Source organism: Emydura macquarii, unplaced genomic scaffold (genome assembly GCF_026122565.2).
Source record: "Emydura macquarii macquarii isolate MOO-44397 ecotype Brisbane River unplaced genomic scaffold, CSIRO-AGI_Emac_v2 contig_2297, whole genome shotgun sequence".
Taxonomy (NCBI): domain Eukaryota; kingdom Metazoa; phylum Chordata; order Testudines; family Chelidae; genus Emydura; species Emydura macquarii.
Window position 1 is genome coordinate 214,982 of NW_027132434.1, and position 18,613 is coordinate 233,594.

Genomic DNA, 18,613 nt, shown 5'->3' on the forward strand with positions numbered 1-18,613 from the left:
ACTACACGTTTGGTTGATAAATGTAATAGAGTTCACATAATATATTTAGAATTCTGTAAGCATTTGACTTCATGCTAGTCAACATTTTGATTAGAAAGAAAAACTAGAACGGTACAAAATTAACATTAAATGGATTAAAAACTGCCTAACTGACAGGTCTTGAAATGTAATTCTAAAGGGGAGAATCATTGAGTGTGTGTGTTTCTAGTGGGGTCTTTCAGGAATCAGTTCTTGACCCTACACTATTTAACATTTTTTTCAGTGACCTAAAAGAAAACATAAAATTATCGCTGATAAAGTTTGCAGATGACACACAGATCAGGGGAGTGGTAAATAATGGAGGAGATGGGTCACTGAAAAAGAGCAATATTGATCACTTGGTAAGCAGCATGCAACTAAGCAATTTCAGTATGGCCAAATGTAAAGTCATACATCTAGGAACAAAGAATGTAGGCAATACTTACAACATGGGACATATGGCAAATAATCAGCAAAACATGGGTTCATACTGCAACACTGGCCAAAAGGGCTAATGCGGTCGTTGGATGCGTAAACAGGGGACTCTCGAGTAGGATTAGGGAGGCTATATTACCTCTACATTTCACTCTGATATACCTACTACTGGAATATGGTGTCCAATTCTGATGTCCATACTTCAAGAAGAATGTTGATTGTAGAACTGGAAAACATGCCTTATAGGCATAGAGTCAAGGAGTGCAATCTGTTTAGTTTAGCAGAGAAAAAGTTAAGAGGAGAGTTGATTACAGTCTGTAAGTACCCACATGGAAAGCACATATTTGATAATTGGCTCGTCAGTCTAGCAGTGAAAAGATATAACAAGATCCAAATGGCTGGAAGTTTTAGCTAGACAAATTCAAACTGGAAATAAGGTATAATTTTTTTAACAAAGAGGGTAATAACCATTGGAACAACTTATCAAGGGTTGTAACAAGTTCTCCCTCATTGGCAATTTTAAAATCAAGATTGGGTATTTTTCTGAAATATATGCTGTGATTCAAACAAGATTTATTTTGGGAAAGATTGATGGGCCTGTGTTATGCAGGAGGTCAGAATAGAGTAGTCCCTTCTGGCTTTAACATGTATGAAAGTTTAGATGAGTAGTCTTGGAAGGATTAGATTTTTATCTTAAATGTTGATAAAAGTATTTCATCTTATCTACGCAAACCAATGAAAAAATATTTTCTATGATAACCAAAATTTATAAATAAGCAAAGCAAGAAAAATGCTGCTTGAGAACTCATTTTGATTTAAGACTAAATACTTTGTATATTTGGACGTGATGTTCACACTTCATGCTTTTAATGGTTATAAGCCTTTAACTTTTTGAATCATTAAAATAAGTATCTGACCACCCATAATTGCCCACAACTATGAAAATTTAAATCCATAAAAATCTGAAAAAAATACTTTAAAATGAACATTGATATTATCCATGGAAGTTATTAAAAAAATAATTCTGCCAAGCCTATATATGGGGAATATCTACGGCTAGTTAGCTTTTTTTTAATGGGTATGGTACCTCTTAAACAGTGTTCCTACATTTTTGAGTCACCTTTTTATTTTTCATTTAAATCATTTTCCTTTGAAGTATCTTCAGCTGAAGGTTTTAGTACAAGGGTTCCCAAACATTCTTAGTGTGAATTACATCTTAATAGAAATTGTAGTAGACTGCCTCCTCTCCTATTCATGTTTGCATGAACCACCTGTCCTCCCGCTTGTGATTGTGTAATATCCTTATGGCAACTACAGAATTGCTTACATGGAAAAGTAATATTAGGAAAGTATTTAATATATTTTTAGTTGTCTTATAATGCCATTTTGCAGCCAGGAACAAGGAGGTCCAGCACCAAATGACCAGCCAGCTACCTGTGGACTTTCAGCAGTCCAACAGTTAGGAAACTTCTGTTTATTTCAAGGCAGCCAATTATGCATTTGCAGTTTCTTTGCTATCTGTTATAAATACTTGGATGTAGCTTTTTTACTAAAAAAATTGTTTTTCTGTAATAACATCATTTAGAATGGTTACTGTGCATATCTAAAAAGGACCTTGAATCACTTTTATATGAACGTAATCATGTCTAATTAAAACACTAATCTTCATATTCCTAGTTCTATATTTGCAATAAAGTGATTTGGTGTTTGAGTCAGGCACCAACGTTACAGTGGTAGATTGCCTATTGTCTCCTTTGGTAGGAGCGCCCCAACTTCAAACCATATTGATCTATCTTGATGTTCCAACCTTGGACCTTAAGGGAACTAATGGTCTTCTACATATTCTTGTGGGATAAATGGGTTCTTCTGACTGAACACTTGGTAGATGATTTGATAGGATTTTATAGTAATCTTTGTCTTTCAATATGAATATAATATAATGAATATAATCTGTCGTCTGTCTGCTAAGGGGAGTCTTAGGTTGAGTCTGAACAACTGTCACTCACCGTTTTTGTTTTTAAGATTACGTACCATGGATGGCTGGGAAGTACAAAAAAATAAATCTTTTTAACCACTACCATATTTTCCATGCAGCCTTCCATAAGGCAACCCTTTCGAGTGATTGACAACTTGGTGAATCCTTGAGTGTTCTCACTGTGAAGAAATTCCTTTTATTTTGCAGTCAAAACAACCAAGATTCATCTTGAGCTGTCTATTGTCATGGAAACACAAAAGAGTCTCAGAGGCAAACATGAAGTTATCTTTGGTTAAATTTAACACAGTATGGCTTTTTAAGTTTCTGTGGCTTCTGGCTTTGTGCTAAATCTGTGAGTTGGACCATTATACTTACTGGTTGGTGAAGGCCACTGGGTAAGTCCATTGTTTGTTGACATTTTCAGTGTTTCCCTATCAAGAGTGAGGATGGGAAAGGGTACCAGTGGTTCTTAAAGGAGCCAGTATTGTCACCAGTCTTGTTCAACATATATAGAGGCCACAAAATGGGTGGAGGGAGGAGATACATGGACTGTGGTGTTGGTGTATTCAGTACTCTGACGACATCCATCTCTACATTCTACCATGTTGGACCTGGCTTCTGTTGACTAAGTATTAATTACTGTAATGCCCTTTACATGGGGCTACTCCTTGAAGCCACTTGGAAAGTGAAGCTAGTGCAGAATGCCATTTAGTCAGTGCTCCAACGCCTGCATTGGCTTCCAAAAAGTTTCTAGAATTTAGCAGTGGTGTTAACCTATAAACTTGTAAAAGATTTGCAATCTGATTACTTGTGATGTTACTTCTGTATACCGAACAATTGAAGCTGCAATTAACCGAGGTGGTAAAACTGGAGCTTTCTTTTCTGAGAAGGAGGGAAAGTTGACCAGGCTCACTCTGTGAGAGTCTCCATTTTAGAACTTGCTCCTCTAACTTGGTCTGCTAGAGTCTGAATTTAAGTTTTCTTGGCTTGCTACAGAGCCCATCTTTATCCTCCAGTAATGGTGAGTAAGTGGGCTGAGGACTGGAGGGGTCTGGGTTTTTTTAAACTCCTCTTATTAGCTGGTGGATATTTGTGTATGTTGAGATGGGAAGAACAGTCCTTTATACTGTATATTTGTATTGTGAATTTTAATTAATGAAATGAGTGCTCATAGCATGAGATGGGCACCTGCAGAGGTTTTCATACATATAAAGAAATAAAAGTTTCAGTTCTCTGTATATCTCTTGATAGTAATTTAAAGCATTATCTCACACAGCTCCGTGCCAGTGCAACTCAGTGTTGACTGGAAACAGTCCATCCAAATTCTGGTCTCTTGAGTGCAGAATGCTAGTTATGCCAAACTGTAATTGTTTCTTGTATTTAAACTATTGAAAGAAAACATTTATGGAAGCTGCATATGAAGCTGTGCTGTTCCCCTGCAAAGCTTTGCTTTGACAAGATCTTTGGAAGAGACTACTTAAACTGTTTGGCAAAAGGATTCTTTGGGGATGCTTACTCCTTGCTTTGTCATTCTGACAGCAAAGGTCCTCTGTGTTTGGCTTGCAACTGTTCACTAGGGCTAGTGACTTCTAGGAGAGGCTGCTGTTAGATGGCTTGTCCCTCTAGAACCAGGAATCTTGAAGGAGAGGTGGATCAGTTATGAAAACTATTAAGATTTTTTATGCAGGAGTGTCTGAGTCCAATATATTTGAAAGCTTTCCAAATATGAAAGCTCTTTTTGAATCTCCTTAAAACTTTTATTTTAAATGTTAATTTGATGTAGATGGTTGAAATTGTGAAAGGTTTTAAACTGATAAGCCATATGGCTTGCTGTGAAAGTAACTTGAATATAGACTGAAGGAACAGTTGCTAAAAGAAGATTTGTACACGTCCCACTAAGTTAAGGAATCTGTCAGTTGTATCATAGAATACAATATTTAGTACTCTTGGGTAGTCTATCAGAACTAATAAATTAACAGTAGAGAATTGAAGCACTTACAACTGAGCTGTAATCGTAGAACTCATTTTTCAAGATAGTAAGCTCTTTTGCCTCCCAGGTTGTAAGTACTTCAGGGCAGGTACTGTCTCTGACTGCTTTTGTTTCAGTGCTTGCCATAACGGGGCCCCAATACTGACTAGGACTTTGGGTGCAACTGCAATGTACATAATAAATAAAGGGCCAGAACTGTAGCTGTTGTACATAGCTGTTGTTCTCTTAATATCAGTGGAGCTATGCTGATTTACACTGGCTGAGGATCTGGTCCAGTGTTTTTACAACCATCTGATAAGGGAGCTCTTTTTTTTCTAGGTTTTGCTTGAGTCACGAAGTTTCATTGTTATAGGACTCAGACCTCTCCTGTGTTTTAATATCTATTCAACAGTCAGTCATCTTTATAGCTAAAATTTGCTTATTTGTGATTTTAACCTGGATAAGGTACATTTTAGGTATTGAAATATCTGTCTGTAGTTATTTGAGATTAAAAAGGCACTTTTCTAAAGTAATGATCATTATATGATTACCTATAAAATTTCCCATTTTAATGCATTTTAATAGCTTCATTCTGTTATGAATGTTATTACCTTTAGAGGAGGTAATTAGAAGTATAATGTCTTCTTTAATGTTTTCATTGCAGGTATATGATGTTGATTGATGGCAAGAATGAAGTTTATATGATTGGCAGAGATAACTCAGTATTTCACGTATCTAACCTGGAGTTTCCATTTCGTAAAGATCTTCGCACACATTTAACAAACACTTTGTTGGATGGGGTAAGGTGCATAATGTTTGTATGTCCTGTGATCATTATTATGTTATTTTCCTATGTTCAGTAATTAAGACAGACTTGCAGTCCTGGAGGTAGCAGTGAATGTTAGAATTACAAGAGTAATGTGTTCAGTGTCTAGTGAACAGTGTGATCATCACTTTCTCATACATCATTTCTTACCAGTCCCCACCCACAGAGCAGCAATGATGACTGTTCTGCAGGGGGCTGCTCACTTTCTTTTCAAGCTGAAATCAAGGTGTTGAGATGGCAGCCTCTGGAAAAGAGCAGGAGGAGGATAACAAAAAGGAATAAAACATGACAGGAAACTTTACACTTATCTCCTTTGACACTGTGATGATGAATTAACTTCTACACCATTTTCAGGAATCATTTGCCAGCCTTTAAATGAACTTGCATTGAAAGGAGCCTTTTGTTGTTCTCCGACCTGCATTTTTCAGCTGATTTTAATTATTGTCTTGTGGCTTATGTGCTACTTTTACCCTGTATTGTAAAGTTTATCTATTTATCGCTGATTAAAATATTGCCAACTATGAGGCCCATTAAGTTCATAAAATTTTCAGCACTTGTTGAAGTTTTTAAACTGACAGATTATTTGAAAATTGAGTTTATAATATACCCGTATAATTGTTTTGTAACTCAGGCCTGCATTTTAAACTGAGTATTGCTTCCCTGGGCTATCAGGAGAAGAGAGACGAGAGAGAAACTCCCTCTCTTCACCTCTCCTTTTTGGGGAGAAAATGGCTACATTGGCCCTCAACAGGGATATCAGCATGTAAGCCAAGCAAACTGGCTAGCAGGTCTTGGTAGGGTTGGAATCTGCCCACGGGGAGGGGTGTGATAATGACACCTGTATGGTGACTAGGTAAGAGAAGCCTCCCTGATGGGTCTGCTCTAACAGATATCAGGGAGACCAAAGGTAGGGGGTCCTGCCTCTTTCCCCCTGGATTTTCCTTGAGAAGACGATCCCACTGCTGCTGCTGTTCCCATTTCCTCTGCCTCCTGGAGCTTGTGCTCCCTCCTGTTGTGGTCTGTACCACTCCTTGGGATTGTCATATTTAGGAATCACCCTCTTCTGTCTCCCGAATGAGCTATTGCAGGTCACAAACTAAGCTGTCATCTTGAGAGAGAGGGTTGTCTGAAGGAGCTCTGTGCCCTTGGAAAGGGTGCCCCCTGTAGCTCTGGAGGCATGAGTAGCAGTGGAAGGCAGAGAAGCAGGCAACTAAGTACAGAGACAAAGCTGCTGCACCCCCCTTGCAGCAGCAGAAGGCAGGGAGCACCAGGAAAACAGAAGTACACAGTTGAGGAGTTCTAGGACCAGAGGCTGTTGCAGGAAAGTCGTATACCTTTGTAAAGGTGGGAACTGCTTACAGCCAAGGAATCTGTAAATCACTGGAGGTAAATGATACCCCTGATTACTGCTTTTTTTGTTCCTCCACACCTTTTCCCAGAACCTTAAGAGAAGTAAAGATATTACAGGGCTCACAAACTGCAATCAGTGTTTGTCCACTGCCACTCATACATAACTCACATATTGATTGTGGTTGCCATTTTGCTGGAGTCTCTGCTGCTGTTCTTTAGCTACTCTGTAAGGCTGCCCATTTACTGTTCTCTTGGTGACATGCTGAGTACCTTTCTGAGACAAATGGCTGACTAAAGGACCAGAAGTAGTTATAGAGCTCTGCATTCCTTATTTTCCGTGCAAAGGTATACCTTTGGGGGGTTCTCCCATTGAATGGGGTAGCCTGCCTACCTTTCTATCCTTATCCACAGAAGTAGCAACCCCAAATTCACAGTGCCACAGTTACTTCAAGCTGTCTTTGGGAATCTAACAGTTAGATTACGCCAATGGTGATTCTCCTGTCACTTACCCAAGTGTCAGATTTTGTCTTTTAAGATTCCTTGGCATGCATGGGCAGCCTCAGACAGAGGTTGCAGAGACTCCAGCAGAATGGCAACCACAATGACTATGTGGGCAGTGGGTGAATGGCAGTGGACGAAGATTGGCTGCAGCTTGTGGACCCTGAAAGAACTTAATGGTACAGTGACCTTCCAGCCAGCAGACATGTTTTCCCACAACTGTGCCAATGAGAGTGCTACCAAAAAGCAGATGTAGAGGGATGAATTTGTGGATATCTTCACTTTTCTATATATGGAACTATTCATATTGTTACCCATGGGCTGTTGTGCAGCATGAAAGCCTGACCCTGACATCTCAATAGAAACTGAAGTGATCAGAGCTACATTCAGTTGTCTGCCTTCAGGACCTATAATACATTGTATGTGAAAGGCAGACAAAGCAATGTCTAGTCTTATTAAAATATAAGAGTGTCATATACAACTTAATGTATAGTTATGGGGATTCTATTATTTATATTATAGTAGAGTCTCAGAGGTGCTAGTCATGGTCAGGACTTCCATTGTGGTGGGCATTGTATGGACATGGAACAAAAAGCCAGAACCTGCCCCAAAGAGTATAAAACAAGAGATAACAGATGGATAAAGACAGATAAGCGAGTATAAGGAAACAATGAGACAGTATTGATTTGCATGTTAGGCAATGGTCTCACCACAACAGCAGCATAACTGTTGTCATGTTTTTTCTTGTGTGTATCGTAGAAAAGGAGAACTTTAAGGAGGGTTTGAAGGTGGAATATGTATTAGTTTTGTGAATGTTTACAGACAGTGCCTCCCAAGTGTAAAAGGTAGCATGGAAGAAAGCACGACCGTCCTTTTTTGAAAATGTAACAAGTAGACAATGGAGGGCTGGCATCATGGGCTGATTAGAGGTGGGAATCAACTGCTCGATAGTGAATGAAAGATGATAGGTAGGGTGGGACTAGACCATGAAGGGCCTTGAAAGTGTAGATAAATGGCTTATATTTGATGGAATAGAGAAGGGGAGCCAATGGAGGGATTCAGAGAGGGAGCACGGTCAAACTGATACACTAGGAAAATTATCTTTGCAGGAGCATTCTGAATGGATGTGAGAAGGGCAAGATTGCATTTTTCAAGGCCAGTGAGAAGGTAGATGCAAAATGATGAAAGCCTGGACAAGAGTTTTAGCTGTGTGGATTGATAAAAAAGGCCATATGTTGATGATACTATGCAGAAAGAATCAGCAAGATTTAGACATGCCCTGGATGAGAGGCCGCGGAGAGAGGTCTGATTTGAAGATGATGCCAGATTTACAGACCTGAGTGATAGGCAGGTTGGTGGTAATGTTCAGTGATAGAAAAAAAGAGGTAGCAGGGAAGACTTGGGAAGATTAAGAGCTTTGTTTTAGCCATGTAGAGCTTGAGTTGACAGCTAGACATCCATGAGGAGATGTAGGAGAGGCAGTTCAAGATGTTAATTTGGACAGGAGGAGACAGTTCTAGAGGAGAGAAGTAGATCTGTGAGTCATCAGCATGGAAAGGGTAGTTGAATTTGTGTTTCTAGATGAGATTAGTCAGACACAAATTGTAAAAGGAGAAGCAAAGGGGACAGAGAGGACACACTGCTTTGGAACCACTACAAAAATTTGGATGGGGAAATGAGACATGCCAAAAGACACGTTGAAGGAGGAGGAGAACTAGGAGGAAAAAAGAGTCATGGAAGTCAAGGGTCGATAAGATTTCAAGAAAAAGAGTATGGTTGACAGCGTTGAAGGAGGTTAACAAAAATGAGGATGGAGTACTGGTTTTGAGCTTTGCCTAAAATGAAGTTGTTAGAGACTTTGGCAAGAGCTGTTTCAGTTGAGTGTAAGCCTGACTGGAGACAGTCTAAGATGGAATCGGAGGAGAGGAACTCCGCAGTGATTGTAGAAAGTGCATTCAGTGAGATTAGAGATAAAAGGGAGAATGGAGATGGGGTGGTGGTTGGAGAGGCAAATGGGATCAAGGGTGTTTTTTGTTTTTGTTTTTTTAAGATGGCAAAACTAGTTCTTTTCTGCCTCACAATACAAGCAAGCTTTAGAGAAGAGTGAGAAGTTAAGGAAAGGAATAAGGGAGGGGATGAATGGGCTCCAGGGAGATCAGGAGATGAGATGGGGTCACTGGGCCAGGTGGAGGGATTTGAGGAGGGAAGAGCAAATGAGAATCTTCTGCATCTGTGACAAGGGAGAAGGAGGAGAGTTGTAGGAGAGGAAGGGAAGCTGAATCGAAGGGAAGGGGAGAGGTCAGATCGTATTCTGTCAATTTTCTTTAGAAGAAATCAGCAAGATCGTATGCAGAGTCTGATTTGGAAGCAGGAGAAGGGAAAGATTTTGAGGAATGAGTCAAAGGTGGCTGAAATTGTGGTTTTGGGATTCAGTTAATTTGGAGAAGTAGATTGTTCAGCTGGAGAGATGTCAGAAGTGAAGGAGGACAGGAGAACAAATACCTGGTAGAGGAAGTCAGCTTGACCACAAGATATCTGTCAGAGACACTGCAGTGCAAGAATAGGAATAGGGGAAGATGAGCAAGGGCTGGAGTTGGAAGGGCGGACCTTCCAACCGCATTTAGGGGTAAAACAGCTGAGTGTAGGATATGAAACATGGAGAGAATAAAAAACCATATCAGTGGAAGAGAGGTCAGGGATGACAAGAAGTTATCAATGCTGAATGATGTGGGAGGGTGTTGATGAGCACTGCTGGAAGAGATTATGTAGTGGTCAGAGAGGAAGATCTCAGCTATTGAGAGAGCAGTACTTGGTGAAAACCAAGTCAAGGGAATTTTTGGTGAGTGGGAGAATTGAACCTGATTAAACAAAGAGGGTGAGGAAATCCTTAAATATATCAGAAACTGGAACCCTGCATGTGAATCTGTGGATACGCTAGTTTATCAGGGGCTAAAATGAAGGATGATAAGAACATTGCAGAGAAACTAAGTGATTTCTTTGCATCAGGTCTAATTCAGAAGATTTTGGAGAAATACCTACTTTTTCCAGTGAATTAAGGAGGAAGTGTTGGGAAAAAAATTCATAAATTAAATGGCAATAAGACTGGATGGCATATATCCAAAAGTTCTTGAAGGAGCTTCAAAATGAAGAGCCTGAGCTGCTAACATACATTTGTAATTGCTCATCAAAATTGCTTACTAACCAGGGGACTGGAGGGTGAAAATGTTTTACATATCTTTTTTAAAAGGGTCTCGGATAATCTGTGAATTACCAAAGTAAGCCTTACTTCAGTATGAGGTAAACTTGTTGAAATGACAATTAAAAAATATATAAAATATATAGATGAACATATGTTATTCTCCTTATCAGCAAAGCATTTCTAATCATAACAATAAAACTTGTGTCAGATACCTAAAACTAAGATCAGCTGTCCAAACATTCCTTCTATTTTCACAGTATATTCACTTCTTATCACATCCTCCCATACTGATTAGCAGAGCTGCAGCACGGCCTTGCCTTTCAGGGCCACAGATTACTTCTAGCTGTGTTACTTCAGCAGGCAGCTGTTGAACACACAAGATGGCTGACTTCATTACTGTCAATTTCTAGGATAAACGCAGGTATGTCAATTCAGGGAATACACCCTCTGGCAAAATGTAACATCAAATTGGCATGTAACATGCTCCTTGTACACTTGGAGGACTTTGTTTTGGGAATTTGACAGGAACCCATTAGAAACACAGACACTCATCATACCTGGCTAGGAGTATTTTGTCACAAGCTTTCAGTCTTGGACATATAAGAGTACACTGAACATTCTGGGGTAAGGGATGACATTTAAGCTGTTTGCTATCACTATCTTGTGGTAATACTCTTTGCAGGAAAGTCATTGAAAGGGCTAGTTAGAATTGGTATATATGGGAGGATGTGGGGAACCTCTCGTCTTTGTGTATTTAACAAGAGCTTGACATTAGGGGCTGCTGGAAATGGTAGGAGCTGAATTCTCAGTACAAGTGTGTGGATTGGTGGGGCAAGGACTTTTATGTATAGATATTCATTCGTGTTTGTGGCTGATAGTGTTTATGATGCTCTGGTCTGGTGTTCCAGGCTGAGACTGATAGCTCCCAAATTGCTGGCAAACAGGAAAGAGGGTTAAGTGAAGTCCTTTCCCAACAGTAAGCTAACTTTGGAATGGACTCCCAACCAGTCACTGTTTGTTTATTTCAGTTTCTACAAATTATTTAATAACATCCTGGATTATGACTTTACATGTTTTGTAAAACATTTAGTATTTTAATACATTTTACTAGCTCACTTTATTGGTACAAAATTGTTCATAAGTTATAAGATTCTCTTTCAATTTTTTTCATAAAGTGAAAATCAAAATGGAATGAAATTAAAAAGGCTTGGTTGGCTGAAGTACCATGAGATAAAATTAAAACTTTCCATAGCATAAATCCTTCTTCATAATTTAAATTTCTAAATTAGTATGATCAGTCATGGGTAATGGAATATGCTTATGGAATTTATTGCGCATTCAGATACATTATTTTTGTGTTTGAAAATGGAATTTCTATTTCATTATATAAGCCTCACAATAGTTCAGTCTAGTAGGTGGTTTGTTGTTTAATGCTGGTGCTAGATGATTTTTTCCCCACAACTGTTCTTTACATTAGAAATATATTCAGTTAGTTTTTTTAATCCATAAGATGAAAGTTTGTTTTAACAGATTGTTGCTAATTAGTGCTGAAGGGCTGTTGAAGTTAACTCTGTAATTGCAAAATTAAATAATCTTTTCTTATTGGTCATGATGTAGATATTCCACTTTGGCACAATGGAGATGTAGAAAGAGGTGGTCCAAATGGTGCTGATTTTTTTAACATATTAATTTTACAACAAAGTTTGAAAGAAGAGCAAGTTTTTTGGCATTCTGCTGAAATAGATATTGAAGCAATAGGGTAAAAGATGCAGTGGGAGTCTTAGGCTTAGAATCTATCTTTTTTTTTTCTTTTGCTTGTTTTTCTGCTGCTCAAAATTTGTCTAAACAAGATTTTTTGAATTCACTGTAAATATAAAACATACAAATATATTAAAATTACATTCATGTTAGAGAGAGAGACTGATCTTGTTAGAGCTGCCAGGATGTTTCTTTCATTTTAGAAATAAAACTAATTGTCAGCTATCTCTGTTTCTGTGAGGAATACATCTGCTGTTCAAAACCCTGCTCGCAAGTCTGACAGACCATCTGATGAAATTTGACTTTGTGATGGTTTTGTTTAGTAACTTAATGGTAAAAGAAAACAAAAAGATGCATTTTTGGTTTTTCTCAAAGCATTTTAGCTGTCAAATCTGATCACCATTAAATTGAAAACTAGCTAAACTGATATAGGTATGAGTGTTAGTTCATTTCAGCCTGCTGGACGACCCCATGAATTAATTTTTTTTATTTAGTACATTAGTTGTGAACAGATATAACATGTCAGGAGGAAAGTAAAGAGAAAGGGTAGAATGACAAAATAGGAAGAGAGGGAGAAATTGACTAGGAAGAATATTTTTCTTTATATAAAGGATTAGTTACTAATCAAATTTCCATTCTGTATTTACAAGAAAATAAATCCTGTTTTTGTGGGAGTGGAAAGCAAACTGGAAGTTTTGTCTCTTGGTGATTAGGGAAGAATCTTAAATATGCTATTAACATTTCTAGTATTCAATGTCAATATTTGACCCTTTCTGTCATGTCTTGCAATGCCAGATAAAAAAGAGTAGAAAAGAAAAAAGAATAGAATGCCAGATGATAAAGAATAGAAATTATAAAAATAAATGCCCTTCATTTCCACCAAATTTTGGAGAATATCCTATCAGATTAGTTATCTGGTTCATCAATAGTATTCTATGCTTCAAAGAGCTGTGAGCAGTTTCATACTGCAGATCTAATGTATGAGAGAGTGCTTGTGTTATTTTTCCAGATATGGCTTACACAGGCAGTACAGTGATTCAATAAATCTTCTTGGCCCAGAGTTTAATCATTAGTATTTAATGTGATGTGTAACACAGTTTGCCCTGGTCGGTATTGACCAGTCATTTATGATCAGCTTCAAGCTAGCTAAATTGACTTTTCAGTCATATTCCAACATAACATAACATTTTGTAGTGAAGGTAAGTAAGTCCTTTGTATTTTTTTGCCAGGGACAATTGTTCAAATACACTGGGATTCTCTGTGCATTTTGGTGTTAGGACATTTATAGAGCTTCACAAACATTAAATACCTACTACAATTATCTAGTGCGTTTACAACCTGCTGCTCTCTTTGAGCTCAATTTCTAAACCGTTTGTTTTTTGTTTATTTAGCAGAAATCCTTCATCTTTTTTACATCATTAACTTTTATTTGGATGTTTCCTCCTCCTATCCACACAACTCCAAAAAATCTATAGGCCACCCCTGTGTAGTGGGATAGAATCATAGAATATTAGAGTTGGAAGGGACCTCAGAGGTCATCTAGTTCAACCCCCTGCTTAAAGCAGGACTAACCTCAGCTATATCATCCCAGCCAGGGCTTTGTCAAGCCGCAGCTTAAAAACCTCTAAAGATGGAGATTCTACCACCTCCCTAGGTAACCCATTCCAGTGCTTCACCAACCTCCTAGTGAAAAACTTTTTCCTAATGTCCAACCTAGACCTCCCCAACTGCAACTTGAGACCATTGCTCCTTGTTCTGTCATCTGCCACCACCGAGAACAGTCTAGTCCCATCCTCCTTGGAACCCCCTTTCAGGTAGTTAAAGGCTTCTATCAAATCCCCCCTCATTCTTCTCTTTTGCAGACTAAACAAGCCCAGTTTCCTTAGCCTCTCCTCATAAGTCCTGTGCTCCAGCCCCCTAATCATTTTTCTTGCCTTCCTCTGTACTCTCTCCAACTTGACTTCATCCTTTTTGTAGTGGGGGGCCCAAAAGTGGACACAATACTCTAAATGCGGTCTCACCAATGCCGAATAGAGGGGAATAATCACTTCCCGCGACCTGCTGGCAATGCTCCTCCTAATGCAGCCCAATATGCTATTAGCCTTCTTGACAACCAGGGCACACTGCTGACTCATATCCAGCTTTTTATCCACTGTTACCCCCAGGTCCTTTTCTGCAGAACTGCTGCCTAGCTTGTCGGTCCCCAGTCTATAGCTGTGCATGGGATTCTTCCTTCCTAAGTGGAGGACTCGTTCTCTATCCATTTTATAGTCCATTCATCCAACCCATACTACTTTAACTTGCTGATAAGAATACTGTGAGAGACAGTATCAAAAGCTTTGCTAAAGTCAAGGTATATCACGTCCACCGCCTTCCCTACATCCACAGAGCCAGTCACCTCATCATAGAAAGCAATCAGGTTGGTCAGGTATGACTTTCCTTTGGTGAATCCATGTTGACTGTTCCTGATCACCTTCCTCTCTTCCAAGTGCCTTAAAATGGATTCCTTGAGGACCTGCTCCATGATTTTTCCAGGGATTGAAGTGAGGCTGACTGGTCTGTAGTTCCCTGGATCCTCTTTCCTCCCTTTTTTGAAGATGGGCACTATATTTGCTTTTTTCCAGTCCTCAGGGACCTCCCCCTGTTGCCACGAGCTTTCAAAGATAATAGCCAATGGCTCTGAAATCACCTCAGCCAACTCCCTTAGCACCCTTGGGTGCATTGCATCCGGCCCCATGGACTTATGTATGTCCAATCATTCTAAATAGTCTTGGACCTGTTCCTTCAGCACTGCGGGATGTTCGCCTCCTTCCCATTCTGTGCCACCCAGTGAAGCAGTCTGGGAGCTGATCTTTTTGTGAAGAGAGAGGCAAAAAAGGCATTGAGTACCTCAGCTTTCTCCACATCCTCTGTCACTAGGTTGCCTCCCTCATTCTCTAAGGGGCCCACACTTTCCCTAATCTTCCTCTGATGAGGTGCTTAGTATCAGCTCCCATGATGGACTCTAAACTTCCAGGATTTAACCCCTGTCCTCACCTGCAATGCTCAGCTCTTGGTCATTGAGCATAGCTGATGTCTGTTTTTGTTTCAGGGAGAGCTGCATTCCTGATAAGTATTTGGTGCATAAATCTTTCTCATCTGAGACTCATAAGTTGAGGGACATGTGGCTAATACTCTAGCTGAAGCAATCTATCTGTGTCATCTCAGACCCAGAGGAGACATCCACCTCTAAACCCAGCAGTGTTAGCAAATGCCCCACTCTGAGGAAAGCAGGGAAAGAAAACTTTGGTTGAAATTGGCGCCAGTCGCATACGTGCTGAATAGTTTGGCACTGGGGCTATCAACCCAGCTGACTGACCATCTTGGCCCCAAGACTAACCTGGCTCCCTCATCATAGGCAAAGTCATCAGAGCCGATGCCCCAACACATGGCCAAAGCCAAGCGGAAACCAGATATGACTCCAAACAGACACATCACCCAATAGAGAGGGGAAGAGATATCACTCCTCCAAAGATAGGGCATCCAAGAACTTTGCTAAAGGAGTGGGATTAAGTGATCTGATACTGCTGGCAACAATACTGGCACAGACACCAGTTAGAGGCCCAGTACCCACCAAGAACCATTGGAATTTTCTCCAGGAACATGAATAGTTGTATAATGCTGAGACTGGAGCCAATACATTACCCCTTGGCACCACCATTCAAGGAATATGTTACTCCATGTCACTGTTATCAGACTATGTATTCTTTTCCATATTGAACAGGGATGCCTCTCCGTTACCCTTTTTGGAAGTGACCTCAGAGCTGATAGGAGAGACCCACCTCATAGGATACCAATCCAGCACAGGTGTGAGTGACAATGGGCTGATGAGATGCAACTTGGCCATTACCCAGTCGACATACCACCTTGGCTATATAGACATTAGGGGAAACCATTGGCTCCTCTATACAGTAGGAGGTCTCCTTCCTGCAGATTCAGAAAAAGAAAGAGATCAAGTTCCCTTGTGGCATCACTACAGAGACCACTGACATTGGAGCCAGAGGCCAGGCAAATTGTACTTGGCAAATACAAGAGTTAGGGCCAGAACAGCAGCAACCCCAGTCTCCACAAAAATAATTGTTTTCAGTCGATGAGGCAGTTGGACCAACCCCTGCCTTGGTAGATGTTGATTTTAAGACCTTCCAGGTGTTGCTTAGGCACAATGTGGAGGCCCTGGTATAGAAATGATGGTTATACAGGAGAGATCTCATAAACTCCTTGACATCCTGACTATATCAGCTCCTGCCAAGATTGCTGTCCCCATCAATGAGGACATTTCTGAGCCAGACAAAGGTCTCTGGCAAACTCCAGCCACTATTCAGCCCACATCCAAACAGATGGAGAAGCATTATCAGATGCTCCTGAAAAATGTTGAGCACTGTTACTCCCACTGAAACCTGGGATCATTAGTAGTCACAGTGTTACAGAATAATCTAAGTTATTGAAAGGTACACCGAAAGACAAGAACCCCAAAAAGTTAGTTGGATCAGAGGCAATGGGTGTGTCATTGCTCACAGGGCAGATTATCAACAATGGAAATGATGTTAGTACCAGAGGAGGTGCTCTTTGTCTGCCTTCTCTGTTACACACACTACCCCCTTGGCAAAACAGCAATGTTGGGAGAAGCATCAGAGCTGATCAGGAGTAAGCAATTACCTTTGGGAGCGGTGTTGATCCATTCTATTGGGCTTAATTTGATATCACCTTGGACAAATGGGAATTAGACATAATCACCCATGGTTATCCCTTCACTTCCATACTCTACTCACCCCCCTTCTCTGACCCACTTTGGGGACCCTTCTCATGAAAATCTATTACAAGAATTGGCCTGTTTGCTTCACTTAAGTGTCATAAATTAAATTCCATAGGAGTATAGAAGAAGACGGTTTTACTTCATGTGCCGCCTCATACTGTAGAAGAAAGGGGGGGAGGGGGTCTTCACCCTATCCTAGACCTGAGAAGACTAAACAAACATATGTGCTGCCTCAGGTTCAGGATGGTTAATGGTTCATCATTTAATCTCTTTAGTCTCGAGACCAGTTCATGGCTCTCAATTTAAGATGCATACTTATTCATAGCTATCCACCTGGTTCACAGGAAGTATCTTTGATTTACAATAGGATCAAATCACTATCAGTACAAGGTACTGCCATTCAGACTCTCCATGGCACCCATCTCATGAAATGTCTTGCGGTGCTGGCAGACCGCTTGAGAAGGCAGGGCACCCATACCGACCCCTATTTGGACAATTGACTGATCAGAGGCATATCACAGTGGGAGCCATCAGTGAGCTAGGAATATGATGTTCACCTGGTTGGGCCTTTTGTCACTTACTCTGTGTCAGACCAGAGAGTCCATAAGAGCCCTGATCAATTCCAGATGGACAGATTGCAGTCACTGTGAGGACTTTAACTCCAGATGACATCAGGACCAATATGACAATACAAATGTGCCGCACAGTTTAGGCCATATGTTAGTATGTATATACGTGATCTTGCTTGCTAGATTTCACTTGTGGCCCCTTCGACTCTGGCTGAGGTCAGTCTGTTTGCCAGCAAGAAGGTCATAGTACCTCATGTCACTGCAGAATTAGTTTAATGGTTAGAATCCACACACAGACAGACAGGTGTCCACTTTTCAGTCCCTTTCCAGACAAAGACACTAATCATGAATGTGACAAGGACAGGTTGGGAATTTCACCTGGACTATATAGAGATCCAAGGAACTTGGTCCCTGAGTAGCATAGGGCTACATGTAAACTTCCTAGAACTGGCTTGCAAGATGTTTCTTCCTGTCCTTCAAAATTTAATAATGCAGATCTTCACAGGCAATGCAACAGCCATGCACTATATAAAGGAGCAAGGAGGTGCCTGCTTCTCAGCCCTCTGCCTGGGAGCCATTGACTTCTGGAGTTAGTGCCATCAGAATAGTGTAACACCAATGGCCCTTCATCTCCTGGGAGTTAGTAACAATTTAGCAGACTTCCTGAGCAGATAGTCAGTGACCAATCATGAATGATGTATCAGATCCATTGCAGATATTGTATTCCATCAGTGGGGATTCCCAATGATAGACTTGTTTGCTTCCAAGGACCATGCAAAATGTCAAAACTTTTGTTCCAGGGGAGACCTGAGTCCAGTTTGACTGTAGTATGGCTTCATTCTACAGTGGAACAGAAGCTTGTTTGAACGCCTTTCACATAAGTCTCTTGATTCCCAAGATCAGTGGAGACACAGCCATGATCATTCTGGTGGCCCATAATGGCCGAGGCATTTCTGGTTGACAGATTTACTATAGATGTCCATACAGTCTCTAATCCAGCAACCCAGCTTCCTGGATTGATCTCACACAACCACAGTCACGTACTCCACATAGACAGTCCCTATAGAAAGAGGTACAGGGAGGTTCAAGCCATAAACACTTGGCGTTCTCTCACTCTTCTGACTAAGCAATAAGAACTAGGAAGGTGGTCTTCAGAATGAGGTGTATAAGGAGTATTTAGAGAAGCTCAGGAGGACTATACTGAGTTCCTAGATACGAGTGGGT

At 40.3% G+C, this 18,613-nt stretch overlaps 1 protein-coding gene across 4 annotated transcripts in view; it reads left to right on the forward strand.

The window, feature by feature from the left end:
- The window catches only part of RNGTT (RNA guanylyltransferase and 5'-phosphatase), a 411,810-nt gene that overhangs the window by 125,665 nt on the left and 267,532 nt on the right, over positions 1 to 18,613 (forward strand). For all 4 annotated transcript variants that reach the window (XM_067560703.1, XM_067560706.1, XM_067560704.1 and 1 more), the window contains exon 9: positions 5,062 to 5,197. In XM_067560703.1, the coding sequence (XP_067416804.1) occupies positions 5,062 to 5,197 (136 nt within the window). The remainder of the gene's footprint in view (positions 1 to 5,061; positions 5,198 to 18,613) is intronic.